Genomic DNA, 16,046 nt, shown 5'->3' with positions numbered 1-16,046 from the left:
CTCAGTTGGGTTGGGAGTTCAATAAAGATTTTATTTTTATTTATTTTTTATTTTACCTTTATTTAACCAGGTAGGCAAGTTGAGAACAAGTTCTCATTTACAATTGCGACCTGGCCAAGATAAAGCAAAGCAGTTCGACAGATAAAACGACACAGAGTTACACATGGAGTAAAAACAAACATACAGTCAATAATGCAGTATAAACAAGTCTATATACAATGTGAGCAAATGAGGTGAGAAGGGAGGTAAAGGCAAAAAAGGCCATGATGGCAAAGTAAATACAATATAGCAAGTAAAATACTGGAATGGTAGTTTTGCAATGGAAGAATGTGCAAAGTAGAAATAAAAAAATAATGGGGTGCAAAGGAGCAAAATAAATAAATAAATACAAATTAAATACAGTTGGGAAAGAGGTAGTTGTTTGGGCTAAATTATAGGTGGGCTATGTACAGGTGCAGTAATCTGTGAGCTGCTCTGACAGTTGGTGCTTAAAGCTAGTGAGGGAGATAAGTGTTTCCAGTTTCAGAGATTTTTGTAGTTCGTTCCAGTCATTGGCAGCAGAGAACTGGAAGGAGAGGCGGCCAAAGAAAGAATTGGTTTTGGGGGTGACTAGAGAGATATACCTGCTGGAGCGTGTGCTACAGGTGGGAGATGCTATGGTGACCAGCGAGCTGAGATAAGGGGGGACTTTACCTAGCAGGGTCTTGTAGATGACATGGAGCCAGTGGGTTTGGCGACGAGTATGAAGCGAGGGCCAGCCAACGAGAGCGTACAGGTCGCAATGGTGGGTAGTATATGGGGCTTTGGTGATAAAACGGATTGCACTGTGATAGACTGCATCCAATTTGTTGAGTAAGGTATTGGAGGCTATTTTGTAAATGACATCGCCAAAGTCGAGGATTGGTAGGATGGTCAGTTTTACAAGGGTATGTTTGGCAGCATGAGTGAAGGATGCTTTGTTGCGAAATAGGAAGCCAATTCTAGATTTAACTTTGGATTGGAGATGTTTGATATGGGTCTGGAAGGAGAGTTTACAGTCTAACCAGACACCTAAGTATTTGTAGTTGTCCACGTATTCTAAGTCAGAGCCGTCCAGAGTAGTGATGTTGGACAGGCGGGTAGGTGCAGGTAGCGATCGGTTGAAGAGCATGCATTTAGTTTTACTTGTATTTAAGAGCAATTGGAGGCCACGGAAGGAGAGTTGTATGGCATTGAAGCTTGCCTGGAGGGTTGTTAACACAGTGTCCAAAGAAGGGCCGGAAGTATACAGAATGGTGTCGTCTGCGTAGAGGTGGATCAGGGACTCACCAGCAGCAAGAGCGACCTCATTGATGTATACAGAGAAGAGAGTCGGTCCAAGAATTGAACCCTGTGGCACCCCCATAGAGACTGCCAGAGGTCCGGACAGCAGACCCTCCGATTTGACACACTGAACTCTATCAGAGAAGTAGTTGGTGAACCAGGCGAGGCAATCATTTGAGAAACCAAGGCTGTCGAGTCTGCCGATGAGGATATGGTGATTGACAGAGTCGAAAGCCTTGGCCAGATCAATGAATACGGCTGCACAGTAATGTTTCTTATCGATGGCGGTTAAGATATCGTTTAGGACCTTGAGCGTGGCTGAGGTGCACCCATGACCAGCTCTGAAACCGGATTGCATAGCAGAGAAGGTATGGTGAGATTCGAAATGGTCGGTAATCTGTTTGTTGACTTGGCTTTCGAAGACCTTAGAAAGGCACGGTAGGATAGATATAGGTCTGTAGCAGTTTGGGTCAAGAGTGTCCCCCCCTTTGAAGAGGGGGATGACCGCAGCTGCTTTCCAATCTTTGGGAATCTCAGACGACACGAAAGAGAGGTTGAACAGGCTAGTAATAGGGGTGGCAACAATTTCGGCAGATAATTTTAGAAAGAAAGGGTCCAGATTGTCTAGCCCGGCTGATTTGTAAGGGTCCAGATTTTGCAGCTCTTTCAGAACATCAGCTGAATGGATTTGGGAGAAGGAGAAATGGGGAAGGCTTGGGCGAGTTGCTGTTGGGGGTGCAGTGCTGTTGAAGATGAATGAGTATGAGAGATATTTGAATGAAACTAATGGGAAGCATTTTATCCACATTGACTCTTATGGGGTGATGAAAAAGTCAAACTAATTTTAAAGTATGGTTTCCAGTTGTGAGTTTCTTGTATAGCTTGGGACAGCACAGCTGTTTTATATGGCGGAGAGGCTTCAAGCTTTCACAAAAGCCAAAGAAGTGGCTGTTCTCCTACCAGTACATAACAATGAATCATGACTGAAAGAGATGATCAAACCCAGCTGACGTTCCCCACAGTACTGTCATATGTGAGCTCAGTAGAGCCAGTATTGATCTCATGTAAAGACAGTGTTTACATTGTGTGTGTAAGAGGGGGTATACTTTCAATATTTAATGCAATGATTTAGAGGACATAACTGCCATGTGTGACATGACATTGTACTGCTATTCACGGTCACTGTCAGAGAATGACCTCTTTCAACTGACGGGTGACTTTTCCCCCCCAATGACCTTACAGCTAGAATAGACATGTGCAAGGAATCCACCTGATTTTCATTTGCATCAACACCATGCCCATCAACAAAGAGGAAGGGAGTCAGGAAAATACATGCTGGTGGTGACAGTTCAATACCCTTTCTGTAACTCTTAAGGCAATAGGCAGGCAATGAAGATAAGACAATGAGCGCGATGACATCAAGAATCTAGGCATGATAATCACTTTGAACAGGTTGAGAAAAACAAAACGTGACCCGGACGACTAATTGATTATTTCCTTAATAAGTAAAGGGCTTGGGACACTCAAATGGAGTGGAACACAGAAACCAGATTAATTTACTAAACATAAGTGGGGTTAAACAGTAAATATGTGGTATTTTGGAAATGCACGACTCAAAAATGTCAGTCAGCAATCATGTAGTTCATTACAGGTTTACTTTCTATGCCTCTTGAAATGACATTATAAATATTACAAGTTCTTGTTCACACCTTTCATCTCATTTTCTCAAATTGCACATTCAAGCGTTTCTTTCAATGTGCCCGCAGAGTGAATATTCCACTACGAGGTCCACTCAATTATCTGCTCTTAAGAGTTTCAGCACATTTTAATAATGGTTGATGGCTATAAATTAGTTAAACTACCATTATCCAAGGAGCAGTAAGAGACATTAGGGGATAATGACTTGGAGAAGGTCATTTTCAGAGCTTAGTTACATAAACAGAGCAAATTAGTTAAATATACTGAACAAAAATATAAATGCAATGTGTAAAGTGTTGTTCTCATGTTTCATTAGCTGAAATAAAAGATCCCAGACATTTTACATATGCACAAAAAGCTTATTTCTCTCAAATTTTGTGCCACATTTGTTTTCATCCCTGTTAGAGAACATTTGTCCTTTGCCAATACAATCCATCCACCTGACAGGTGTGGCATATCAAGAGGCCGATTAAACAGCATGTTCATTACACAGGTGCACCTTGGACTGGGGGACAATAAAAGGCCACTCTAAAATGTGGAATATTTCTGTCTGTAATAAAGCCCTTTTGTGGGGGAAAACTCATTCGGATTGGCTTGGCCTGGCTCCCAAGTGGGTGGACCTATGTCTTCCCAGGCCCACCCATGGTTTGCCCCTGCACAGTCATGTGAAATCCATAGATTAGGGCCTAATTTATTTATTTCAATTGACTGATTTCCTTGTATGAACTGTAACTCAGTAACATTTTAAAAATGGTTTCATGTTTCGTCTATATTTTTGTTCAGCACACATTTGAAGTGGAGACAGCAATCGCAAGTTCTTGATATATTTATTCAAATAACCCATCAACTGGGACTGTTGCTGTCTCTACGGTGTAGCACTGGCATGCTTAATTACTTTCCAATTCAAAATCCTTATGGAAATGTATTAAATAATGAACAATGACCTAAACACTTCAATTGATTTGTTTTAATAATGGTCAAATGAGTCCTTCATTTACATTAAGTACAGATTGACTAGAAAATGTAAAAAAACAAAACAAGGGAGTTTAAATGAAAAATAAAGAAATCACAAACAGAAAACACACTAAGGAACTTTTGCATATTTGAGGATGGACTGATCAACTGCTCAGTCAAAGTTGACTACATACAAAATTACAAGTTTAGTGTTAAAGTAAGGGAAGCGCTTTCAACTAAAGTGACATTACCGTACCCTTGGAATTAGTTCTCTATGAGGTGGTTTCCTGGACACAGATTAAGCTTAGTCCTAGAATAAAAAAACTTGCACAATGAAGACTCCCCATTAAAATAGTTTTTTAGTCCAGGACTAGGCTTCATCTACGTCTGGGGAAACTGGCCCCAAATGTCCCCTCTCTGACTGCTCCCTCCCCGAGAAGCCATCACACAAAGTAAACATGAACAAGTCTTCCTCTTGCTTGGACAGTTTTGTTTGTACAGCTCTGTGTACTAAAGCAGACAGCATCAGTACAAACAGAGCACCAAGCATTAATAAATCACTTTAAAACATTTATTTAAATTGTGTTGATGCAGAAAGGACAGTCTTTCACCAAAGAAAAGGAGATAAATAGATACTGATTTGAAAACACAGTAAAGGGCAGATCAATAATGTCCCCTGATAATAATCTATTGAAGCATTGGTCTATAAATTAAGTTTAACGAGAGAAACTGTGTAGTCTTAAAGTATTATGAACTGCAAACGCTGAGCATGTCCCCAAAACATACATGCATACGGAGGGGGATGTGTGTTATCAAAACAGTCAGTTAGTTGCTAGTGGAAACTAATAAAGGTGGAAACTGTGCTAATAGAGGAAGGATGCACCGTTTTAATATACAGGCTCAGGAAGTCTTTATTGAGCGCTTCACTCTAGTCATGGACAGCCATGTTGGAAGCTACACAACAGGAGTCCAATATGGAGACACAGATGTCATTGTTGTTTACAGTGATGTTGAAGGCTTGGGACAGAATTGCTCTCTTCAGACGCATGCCGTAGACTAGAGGCTAATGGTCTCTTCTGGACCAGATCAGCAATACAGTGACACCCGGGGACAATGGGTCTCATTCTTTTCCAGTGGTCAGTAAGTTGAGGGCCTTCTGCAGATTTTGCACCGCCGTGCCCACGTCTTCATACTGCAGGGCGCTGCCAGCATACTTGCAGTACTTCTGAGCCCTGGTGTAGTCCTCTGGCGTGAGGCGCACGTCACCTGCCGAGACAGAGAATTAGGTGTTCCTTTGAGACGAGTAATTATTGAAAATGAAAGATACATTCTATGTGATCCCTTAATTAAGAGAGATTGTGTGTCTGAGTAACACACACCACCTGTTACTCTCTCACTGACCCACCGTATTAGGTCCTCAACTGAGTTATCACCAGCCTGACACAGCTCTCTGATTTACCCTTTAACTCAAAACATATTCCAAATCCAACCTCCCTATTCAATATCACCAGAATTTGAGACGCTGGCCATACGTTCCATGACTATTTTTCAATAGAAGAGGCTATTTAGAACTCTTAAAGAACCATGTCAGTCAAGACCAGAGTATGTGAGCGGAGCGTGCCCAATTTGACTGGAGTGCGGAGCACGTTTCCCAAAGGCTGGAGTGTCGGCCTTCTCGCCCGCTCCAATTTAACTCCAGTACTGCTCCAGTTGCGCTCACTTCACCAGCTCAGGGCATTTATAAACCAGCATGCATTTGTAGGGTACTTGTGTGCTGCTATAGCCTCTTGCTTGAGCTACTGTCAGGAGTTCGCAAAATATTTTCATAAAGACACTTAAAATACTACACAGGTGCAAAATCAAGGCGACTTTGTCAAGGTGACAAAGATGAGGAGGACCAAGAGCATGAGAGGGAGTGCGGTGATGTAGTGCCCACAACGAAAGAATCATTGTGGAATCTGAAAAGACACGTATCCTGAAAGGATGATGGTGTAGTACGTGCACATAACATAAATGAACGAGGCGGGTAGCTAGCTAAGTGACTCATTGTAGCAAAGTATTTATAAACATAAAAATCAGATCTCTTAAAAAGTTTTGTTAATTTTCGTTCTATCATTGATTTTGGCCCAATAGGCCTGACATAATAACTATTTTAAGGAGCTTTCTGTTTTGATAGGGTTATTTTGCCTAAAAACCTTTAGGCCTACCTAAAGAAAAGTAAAAAGAAAAAAGTAAAAATACAAATCCGCATCCCTGCCCAGCCTGGCAAGAGTGGCCCGAAGGGTGTTTAGCATCCCCAGTGGCTCTGCAAGCGTGGAGAGTGTATTTTCTGCTGCTGATCTGCTCTCCAGGCACCATCGCATGAGTCTGAAGCCACAGACTCTGGTCACTGAAACTGGTGTTTCTAAAAGTGAATCCAAAGGCATTAGATGCTATGAGCCTAGTAAGGCTAAGTACACTACCGGTCAAACGTTTTAGAACACCTACTCATTCAAGGGTTTTTCTTTATTTTTTACTATTTTCTACATTGTAGAATAATAGTGAAGACATCAAAAGTATGAAATAACACATAAGGAATCATGTAGTAACCAAAAAAGAATTAAACAAATCAAAATACATTTTATATTTGAGATTTTTCAAATAGCTACCCTTTGACTTGATGACAGCTTTGTACACGCTTGGCATTCTCTTAACCAGCTTCATGAGGTAGTCACCTGGAATGCATTTCAATTAACAAACTCTTGAGGGATAGGTTGTTATTCTGACACCACCCGGCCAGGTCTCTGACCTCCTCCATATAGGTTGTCTCGTCATTGTAGGTGATCAGGCCTACCACTGTTGTGTCGTCTGCAAACTTAATGATGGTGTTGGAGTCGTGCCTGGCCATGCAGTCATGGGTGAACAGGGAGTACAGGAGGGGACTGAGCACTCACCCCTGGGGGGCTCCAGTGTTGAGGATCAGCTTGGCAGATGTGTTGCTACCTACCCTCACCACCTGGGGGCGGCCCATCAGGAAGTGCAGGATCCAGTTGCAGAGGGAGGTGTTTAGTCCCAGGATCCTTAGCTTAGTGATGAGCTTTGAGGGCACTATGGTGTTGAAGGCTGAGCTGTAGTCAATGAATAGCATTCTCACATAGGTGAGAAGGTGGGAAAGGGCAGTGTGGAGTGCAATAGAGAATGCATCATCTGTGGATCTGTTTGGGCGGTATGCAAATTGGAGTGGGTCTAGGGTTTCTGGGATAATAGTGTTGATGTGAGCCATTACCAGCCTTTCAAAGCACTTCATGGCTACGTACGTGAGTGCTACGGGTCGTACGTGAGTGCTAGTCATTTAGGCAGGTTGCCTTCGTGTTCTTGGGCACAGGGACTATGGTGGTTTGGGGGAAGAGTAAACGGTCTGGTCAAAGACTGCGCTCTCAACGTCGCCTCACGCTGTCTCAAAAAGAGAAAGTCTATATACAGTACTTAGAAAGTCTTATTTGAGAAGCGTCCAGATTCAGATAATGCATGCTGACGCTGCATGGTCTGGGAACCTCAAAGCGCATGCATCTCAAATTGTATTTTTGTGTCTCAAACGGTACGTGCTGGCACAACCTGTAGACATTTGTTGGTCTCGTGTATCGCGTGAGTCAGTAGCTTCGTTCCAGGGTGTCAGTGTGCTACGTACATACCAGGCAGCGCACTAGCTCTGGTCCAGGGCATTACACTAACCACTGTTACTTGTGCAGCTAAGTATTACGTGCTAGCTAGCTAGCACACTGTAGCTAGCTAGCAGACAGCTAGTACACACTAGCTTCTAAATCTAAATGTAATTTCACCACCCGTGCTGTTGGTGGAGATAACGCATCATCCTATCTGGCACCAACCATTCAAGAATTTGGTCTCATCTCGTATGTCTAACAGTGTCTGTGGCGTGAGAAGGTATCTGCTGGAGCCAGACCCTATACTCTTATTTTGCTTGGCTTTGAAAGGTTAGAGTCCTAGCTTAGAACTTGAATCTACAGAAACTCTAACTCAACCACTTAAGTAGGATTAGATCCAGCCAGATTATGGGTGATCTGCTTTTTGTAAATGATATTATACTGGACACTTTTATTCTATACACTTCAAGCAGAGAAAATGTTTCATTTGCCTCAGTGTTTTTGGTAATGTTCCCCCCATACATACGTCCTACAACACTATTAAACTAGACTCTGCTGAGTAAGCCATGTAATTATCACCTCTCATGCCAACCCAATGCTGTGTATTCTGCTCTCTATTCACAAAGCCACATTGCTATGACACTGCAATTGTTCATGTAGTCATTTTCTTTTCATCAGCCACAGACTGATTATTTGGGTTTGTCTGTGGTCATATTTTTCCCACCAGTGCTGGAAACCGAGAGCCCACAGTCTGTTTTCCATAAACTGTTTTATGAGGAGACCTGCCAGTCTCCCTCTCCATCCCTCACCCCCCCCTTCGTCTCCTCACAGCCAAGAGGGGAACCATCTCATCCTGGCCACTTCAAATGAGCAGTAGGGTCTTCATGTTGTAAAAACTCAGCAGTCAGGATTTTCCACAGAGGTCTGTGGGACAGCAGGTGTGGCATGGTGGTTTGGGGTGTGGGTGTGGTGAGCCCCAGGGTGCTTGGGGAAGGGAAGGGGGTACTATGCCGTCCCTGTCCTTACCTTCCTGAGTGGCACTGAGGGGTGAGGGGTCGACTGCCGGAATGCTTCGGGGAACAGGCACTGGTTTAATGGGCTCTCCTGTAAACAACACAGGGGAACAGGGAAGAGTTATTCTAGTCCACCCAGATCCTTTAGAGTCCAGGAAAAACCATACAGGGCACTTTCAACTTCTGCTACGCCACAACCAAGAAATGTGTTGGCTAACGCTGTGATATGACTTTATGATGTATAAAGAAGAGAAGTGGTTTGAATGCTGTTAGAGAGCAGAGAGCTGCTCAGGCCTCATTACATTTCTGACTCGAGCCAAATGGACGATTTACTGGTAAACTACAATGAAAACAAGGTCAGATTTGATGTAATCTGGAGCAATGTAAATTTTGCGCCTCAATTTATAGACCCCCCCAAAAACCTGCATTGATAGGTTCCAGATACATAGGTACAACAAAACAAGGGAGGCCACAGGGGAAATCTGTGCAGCTATATTTCATGTGTTTCTTCTGCAGGTCCTGGAGTCTGCATTGTGCCGCCCCTGATTCAATTAGCACCAGAGAACCTCAGGGGTCACTGGGTGGAGATGGGTCACTGAGGCTCTCATAGAATGCTTTTCCCCTGAGGCCTAGGGCCTGTCTGTGTCATTTGTGATTAGCTTACTGGCTTCCAGGCACAGAGGACACAGGCAGGCCCTGGGCATCCAAGGAAAAGCACCCTATCTGAGCCTCAGAGTGGACCCTGCTCCCACTGACCCCCTGCCCTCACCCCTGGCTTCGCTTTGGCTTTGATCTTTAAAAGGTGGAGAGAGAGAGGGCAGACAGACAGACCTCTGGTACCACAGCCTGCCAAGCCTGAGTCAATAAGGAATACATATTGACTGTCCATATTACATCAACAACTACTTTAATGAGCCTGTGACATATTAATAATAAGCACTAGAGAATGAATAAACAAACATCTAGTTGGTCATTATCTGGTGGGGCTGTTACAAATGACAGTGTTGGCTGCTTTGTGTGAGGTAATTGTTTTCTGGGTGATATGTGACAACACCCAAGTCAGCCACAAAGAAAGCAGTCATAGGGTTCATAGACACAACACTGTCCCTCCACTCACAAATAGCTGCAAAGGAAAAATGATTAGGCCCTTTTTCTATGCTTGTCGACCATGCCAGAACATACAAAAACGGATCTAATGGCAAAGTTGATCCCACGGGCTTGAGCTAAGCTGTACTCAAGTTATGCCAGTGGATACAGTTTGTCTTAACTTCAACACAAGAACACCAGTCTATTATACATCAGGTTTGTGAAAACTTTCACAATGGTCAGATTAAGAATTAGTCAAATTAGCGGTTGGTTGCTGATCAGGATTGTAATGACATAGCAAGACTGCAGAGAGGAATTGATCAAGAGTCCATATGGGTCCTATAGATTCTGATGTTATTGTATCATTTCCTGAGGCTCCGCTGAGTGATAGGGTGGTGTGTAGAGGTCCCATACTCTACCTGCAGGTGTGTTAGCTGGACAGTGGGCTCCAGGAGGGATGTGGATGTTGTTGTAGTTGGTGGGGGGGTAGGGGGAACCCCCCATGGACCCCGGACCCTGAGGGTAGGGGGGACGCCCCATGGACCCTGGCCCCTGGTCTGGATCCCCAAAGCCGGGCTGGGAATGGGGTGGAGACTGGGGCTGAGCAGGCTGGGAGGACTGGTACGACGGTCCCCCTCCACCCTCAGCACCATACTCCTCATCTTGGGAGACAGGAAGACAAAAACTGTAGTTTGTAGTCCCTCAGACTTTTGTCAGGGAACTCATATTGTAGATTTGCCCTAACATGTTTTTCAAGATGACAATACACCGACCCAATACCACGTCAGACATCTGATGAGGCAGAACTTATGCAAGACTGAGTGTTAGCTACATGAGGTATACATCTATAAATCTTTGCAATAAAATCAATTTTCCGCAGATGAACATGCTGGTAGACTACCCACTGAGTTACATCATTACCGTGCTGTGGCAACAATATCAGAGGCTGACTCAATATGGCTAGGAACTATAACAATTCAAGCTAGGTCATCAGAGTCCCTGCCCATCTTCTAACAACATCTGAAACCCCAACCTCTTCAAAGAGTATCTTAAATAATCCAAGAGCAAAATAAAAGAATTGCAAGAACTAAAACACTCGCACTTGACTTTTTTCCCCCCTTACTAGCTCAGACTTTACTGATCGCAACTTTATTAAGGAAACATTTACTTACTATGACTGTGATATGTGGATGTCCAACCTATCTTAAGATGAATGCACTAAGTGTAAATCGCTCTGGATAAGAGTATCTGGTAAAATGACACAAATGCAAAGTACGTGTTATAATTCTGTCAGGCTCGAAACACTTTTAGTCAAAGCCCAACAGACTGCTACACTTTATCTTAGTAATTCCCTTCCAAACATCACCCACATTATCTTTCAATCATGTGGATTTTACTCGCAATATGCCTTCATCTAAAATCGGTTTTGTTTAGTTCATTTTTCATTGAGGAGTCAGACCGTCGGTATGCTTAAAGTTTAAACTATGTGCAGCACCAGGTCACAGGCCGTGCGGCACCAGGTCACAGGCCGTGCGGCACCAGGTCACAGGCCGTGCGGCACCAGGTCACAGGCCGTGCGGCACCAGGTCACAGGCCGTGCGGCACCAGGTCACAGGCCGTGCGGCACCAGGTCACAGGCCGTGCGGCACCAGGTCACAGACCGTGCGGCACCAGGTCCCAGACCAGCCATCCTCTCCTCATGCAACATGAGGAATGAGTCACCAAGGAGCCACTCTTTTCTTTCATGCAACCACTGATGCAAAGGAATGCTACAGCTATGGAAGTGGATCTGAGCTTCCAACACACTGCGACAGCTTCTTGGCAAGGATTTGCTGAGATGAATTAAATGGCCACTTTGGGGCAATGTGCCAAATGCCTACATACTGCTCATTTGGAACGATGTACATACAGTACATAGGAACAGTAAGTTGTGGAAAAACATAAAGCATTAGCCTAAGTTTTGTTATGCAAAAGGGAAGCCTAAGATTAAAACACAAGTACTTGATTAGTGATGTATAGCAGACTAAACATATTTTACTTTAAAAGTCTATTCAGACAAAAACATGATTTGAAGTGTTGTGTGTACTGAACTTAAATCAGCTTGAATTGGAAAAAGTGATCTACTTTGTCTTTGAGCTACGATATGCACCATATGTTTATATAGCACAGTGAGCCAATTCCCAGAAGAAAAAGCTTAAATCCAGTACTGAAGAAAAAGAAAAAGGAAATTCCATTTAAAATGGGTAAGGCACCTATTCTTTAGACTCATTAAAAGTAATACGTCCCAAAAATATTTTGGAGTGAGCACATTTAATTTAAAGAAAATATTATATTACATCCATACACTATATATACACACAAAAGTATGTGGACACCCCTTCAAATTTGTGGATTTGTCTGTTTCAGCCACACCCATTGCTGAAAGGTGTATAAAATCGAGCACACAGCATTAGCAGCAGAGTGGACTTATAGAAGAGCTCAGTGATTTTCAATGTGACACTGTCATAGGATGCCACCTTTCCAACAAGTCAGTGTCATATTTCTGCCCTGCTAGAGCTGCCCCGTTCAACTGTAAGTGTTGTTACTGTGAAGTGGAAACGTATATGAGCAAGAATGGCTCATACGCAAAGTGGTAGACCACCCAAGCTCACAGAACTGAACCGCCTGTAACACTACCGTGTTCCAAACTGCCACTGGAAGCAACGTCAGCACAATAACTGTTCGTCTGGAGTTTCATGAAATCGGTAACCATGGCTGAGCAGCCACACACAAGCCTAGGATAACCATGTGCAATGCCAAGCGTTGGTTGGAGTGGTGCAAAGCTCTCCGCCATTGGACTCAGTGGAGCAGTACAAACACTTTCTCTGGAGGAATGAATCATGCTTCACCATCTGTCAGTCCAATGGACGAATCTGGGTTTGGCGGATGCCAGGAGAACGCTACCTGCCCCAATGCATAGTGCCAACTGTAAAGTTTGGTGGAGGACGAATAATGGTACTGGGCTGTTTTTCATTGTTTGGGCTAGACCACTTAGTTCCTGTAATCTTAATGCTACAGCATTTCAACAACATTCTAGACGATTCTGTGCTTTGTGGCAACTGTTTGGGGAAGTCCCTTTCCTGTTTCAGCATGAAAATGCCCCCATGTACAAAGCGAGGTCCATAGAGACATGGTTTGTCGAGATCAATGGAAGACCTTGACAGCCCTGACCTCTACCCCATCAAACACCTTTGGGATGAATTAGAACACCAACAGCGAGCCAGGCCTAATCTCCCTACATCAGTGCCCAACCTCACTAATGCTCATGGCTGAATGGACGCAAGTCCCCGCAGCAATGCTCCAAAATCTAGTGGAATGCTTTTCCAGAAGAGTGGAGGGCATTATAGCAGCAAATGGGGGTCCAACTCCATATTAACGCCCATGATTTTGGAATGAGATGTTCGACTAGCAGGTGTCCACATACTTATGGTCACGTAGTGTATTTTCAGAGATTAAAAATCTAACATTCTATGTGCTATATTTGACACCACTTAGGACATACTGTAGGAAGTGTGAGATGAATGAAAAAGACTATAACACATTTTCATATACAGTTGCGGCAAAACACATCAGCAAGCTAGCACTTTTCTTAAATAATTACGTTTCTTCTAAAATAAGTTGAAATTGGAATACTTTTGTTCCCCAAACCTTGTTATTGGATTTTCAACATTGCAGAACCAATTTTATTTAAAAAGGTAGAAAAATGTACATGGAAAAAATGATTGGCACCATGGAGCTAGTATTTGGTTGCACAGCTTTTGGCCAAGATAACTGCCAACAAATGTTTATTGTAGCCATCAATGAGCTTGATGCACCCTTCTACTGGCAATTTGTTCCACTCTTTGGAAACAGACTGCTCTAATTCTTCAATGTTTGAGGGGTGCCCTCCACCAACTGCTAATCTCAGCTCTCACCATAGATTTTGGATGAGATTCAGGTCAGGACTCTTCGCTGGACACTCCAGAACAGTCCAGCATTTCTTCTTGAACCATTCCAGGGTGCTTTTTAATGTGTGTTTGGGGTTGTTGTCTTTCTGTAAGATCCACTGCCTTCTACACAGACACAGTTTTTGGACACTGGATTGAACATTGCACGCCAAAAGACCTTGATAATCTGCTGATTTCATGATGTCCTGCACATAGACAGGGGTGGTCTTAGTGATTTGGATGCCCCATGCAGGGGATTTACAACAGGTGTAGAGCCTAACTGGCATACAGTTGAAGTCGGAAGTTTACATACACCTTAGCCAAATACATTTAAACTAAGTTTTTCACAATTCCTGACATTTAATCCTAATAAAAATTCCCTGTCTTAGGTCAGTTAGGATCACCACTTTATTTTAGGAATGAGAAATGCCAGAATAATAGTAGAGAGAAGGATTTATTTCAGCTTTCATTTCTTTCATCACATTCCCAGTGGGTCAGAAGTTTACATCCACTCAATTAGTGTTTGGTAGCATTGCCTTCAAATTGTTTAATTTGGGTCAAATGCGTCGGGTAGCCTTCCACAAGCTTCCCACAATACGTTGGGTGAATTTTGGCCCATTCCTCCTGACAGGACTGGTGTAACTGAGTCAGGTTTCTAGGCCTCCTTGCTCGCACACACCTTTTTAGTTCTGCCCACAAATGTTCTTTCAGGTTATGTCGATATAGGACTCGTTTTACTGTGGATATAGATACATTTGTACCGGTTTCCTCCAGCATCTTCACAAGGTCATTTGCTGCTGTTCTGGGATTGATTTGCACTTTTCACACCAAAGTACGTTCATCTCTAGGAGACAGAACTCGTCTATTTCCGGAGAGGTATGACGGCTGTGTGGTCCCATGATGTGTATACTGGTGTACTATTGTTTGTACAGATGAACGTGTTACCTTCAGGCGTTTGGAAATTGCTCCCAAGGATGAACTAGACTTGTGGAGATCTACAAAAAAAAAATCTGAGGTCTTGGCTGATTTCTTTTGATTTTCCCATGATGTCAAGCAAAGCAGCACTGAGTTTGAAGGTAGGCCTTGAAATACATCCACAGATACATCTCCAATTGACTCAAATGATGTCAATTAGCCTATCAGAAGCTTCTAAAGCCATGACATAATTTTCTGGAATTTTCCAAGCTGTTTAAAGGCACAGTCAACTTAGTGTATGTAAACTTCTGACCCACTGGAATTGTGATACCGTGAATTATTAGTGAAATAATCTGTCTGTAAACAATTGTTGTAAAAATGACTTGTGTCATGCACCGACTTGCCAAAACTATAGTTTGTTAACAAGAAATGTGTGGAGTGGTTGAAAAACAAGTTTTAATGACTCCAACATAAGTGTATATAAACTTCCGACTTCAACTGTACATACGCAGTGCGCAAGTTTCAAGTTTGGGGAAGATAATTTTCATCTTTATAATAAACGCATTACATTCATAATCGCATTTGTGGTCACTTTTGAGAATGGTGTTTTTCAGCAAATGTGACATTCGCGCTTATAGCCTACTGCAGTGTGCGCATTGCTGCACTTATAGAAATAGCCTAATAGTTTATCAACATTTTCAGCCAAACATTATCATCTGTTCAGTCAGGCTCACTGCTTAAAACAATTCTTTTTTTATGCTAGTGGTTGTATTAATTTGGGATCTATTACATCCCACAACTGTCCCAGAATATGTTTGGAATATTTATATCTTGCACAGAATAGGTCAACTGTTGTACTATGTGGAATAGTAGATTAACATAGGCTAGTGCTTTTGCTGTTCATTAGGCCAACTCATCTTAAAGGCTGACGAAAAGTAAATGTGGACAGTTATTCAATATGCGGCTCGGAAAAGGACGCGCGCATCTTTGTCCCAGATGTGTCGGTCGTCACTTGTTGCCTGTGAGAAAGACCCGATCACGTGATGGAGAGCTATGTGAGTGAGGTGCTTTGGCACGCAGCTGGGAGAAGGGAATTATAATTATTATATTCAGCCCAAGGGCACAACGGCCACTCGCTGCAAAGGGAATGGATTTTTGGAAGGGGGCATTACGGCCACACAAGGGGATGCAGCCCGTAAATTCAAGGCATTATCAAGTGCTTGTCAATTTGTGAATGAGAGACTGATGAAGTATGTTCAGCCTGTGCAAAAAACAAAGCAGAGTGCATGCCTTTCACGCAACTTTAAAAAAAATACGATATTCTGTTCTTCTGAAATCAAAATAAATCGAATTCTATTTGTCACATGCGCCGAAATACTTACTTAAAAGCCCGTAACCAACAATGCAGTTAAGAAAATATTTTATAAATAATTTAAAAAGTAACTATAAAATAACAATGAGGCTATGTGCGG

General features: G+C 42.9%; 1 protein-coding gene across 1 annotated transcript in view; it reads right to left on the bottom strand.

Annotated features, from left to right (window-relative positions):
• Positions 1-3,810: 3,810 nt before the first annotated feature.
• The window catches only part of vta1 (vesicle (multivesicular body) trafficking 1), a 43,857-nt gene continuing 31,621 nt past the window's right edge, over positions 3,811-16,046 (bottom strand). The window contains exons 6-8 of the mRNA XM_020496547.2: positions 10,114-10,356; positions 8,622-8,699; positions 3,811-5,220 (exon numbers count right to left, since the gene is read on the bottom strand). Coding sequence (XP_020352136.1) covers positions 5,075-5,220; positions 8,622-8,699; positions 10,114-10,356 — 467 coding nt within the window. The 3' untranslated portion in view covers positions 3,811-5,074. The remainder of the gene's footprint in view (positions 5,221-8,621; positions 8,700-10,113; positions 10,357-16,046) is intronic.

Source organism: Oncorhynchus kisutch, linkage group LG12 (genome assembly GCF_002021735.2).
Source record: "Oncorhynchus kisutch isolate 150728-3 linkage group LG12, Okis_V2, whole genome shotgun sequence".
Classification (NCBI taxonomy): domain Eukaryota; kingdom Metazoa; phylum Chordata; class Actinopteri; order Salmoniformes; family Salmonidae; genus Oncorhynchus; species Oncorhynchus kisutch.
Note: the sequence above shows the minus strand (reverse complement) of the source record. Positions and strands in the feature narration are given on the sequence as shown.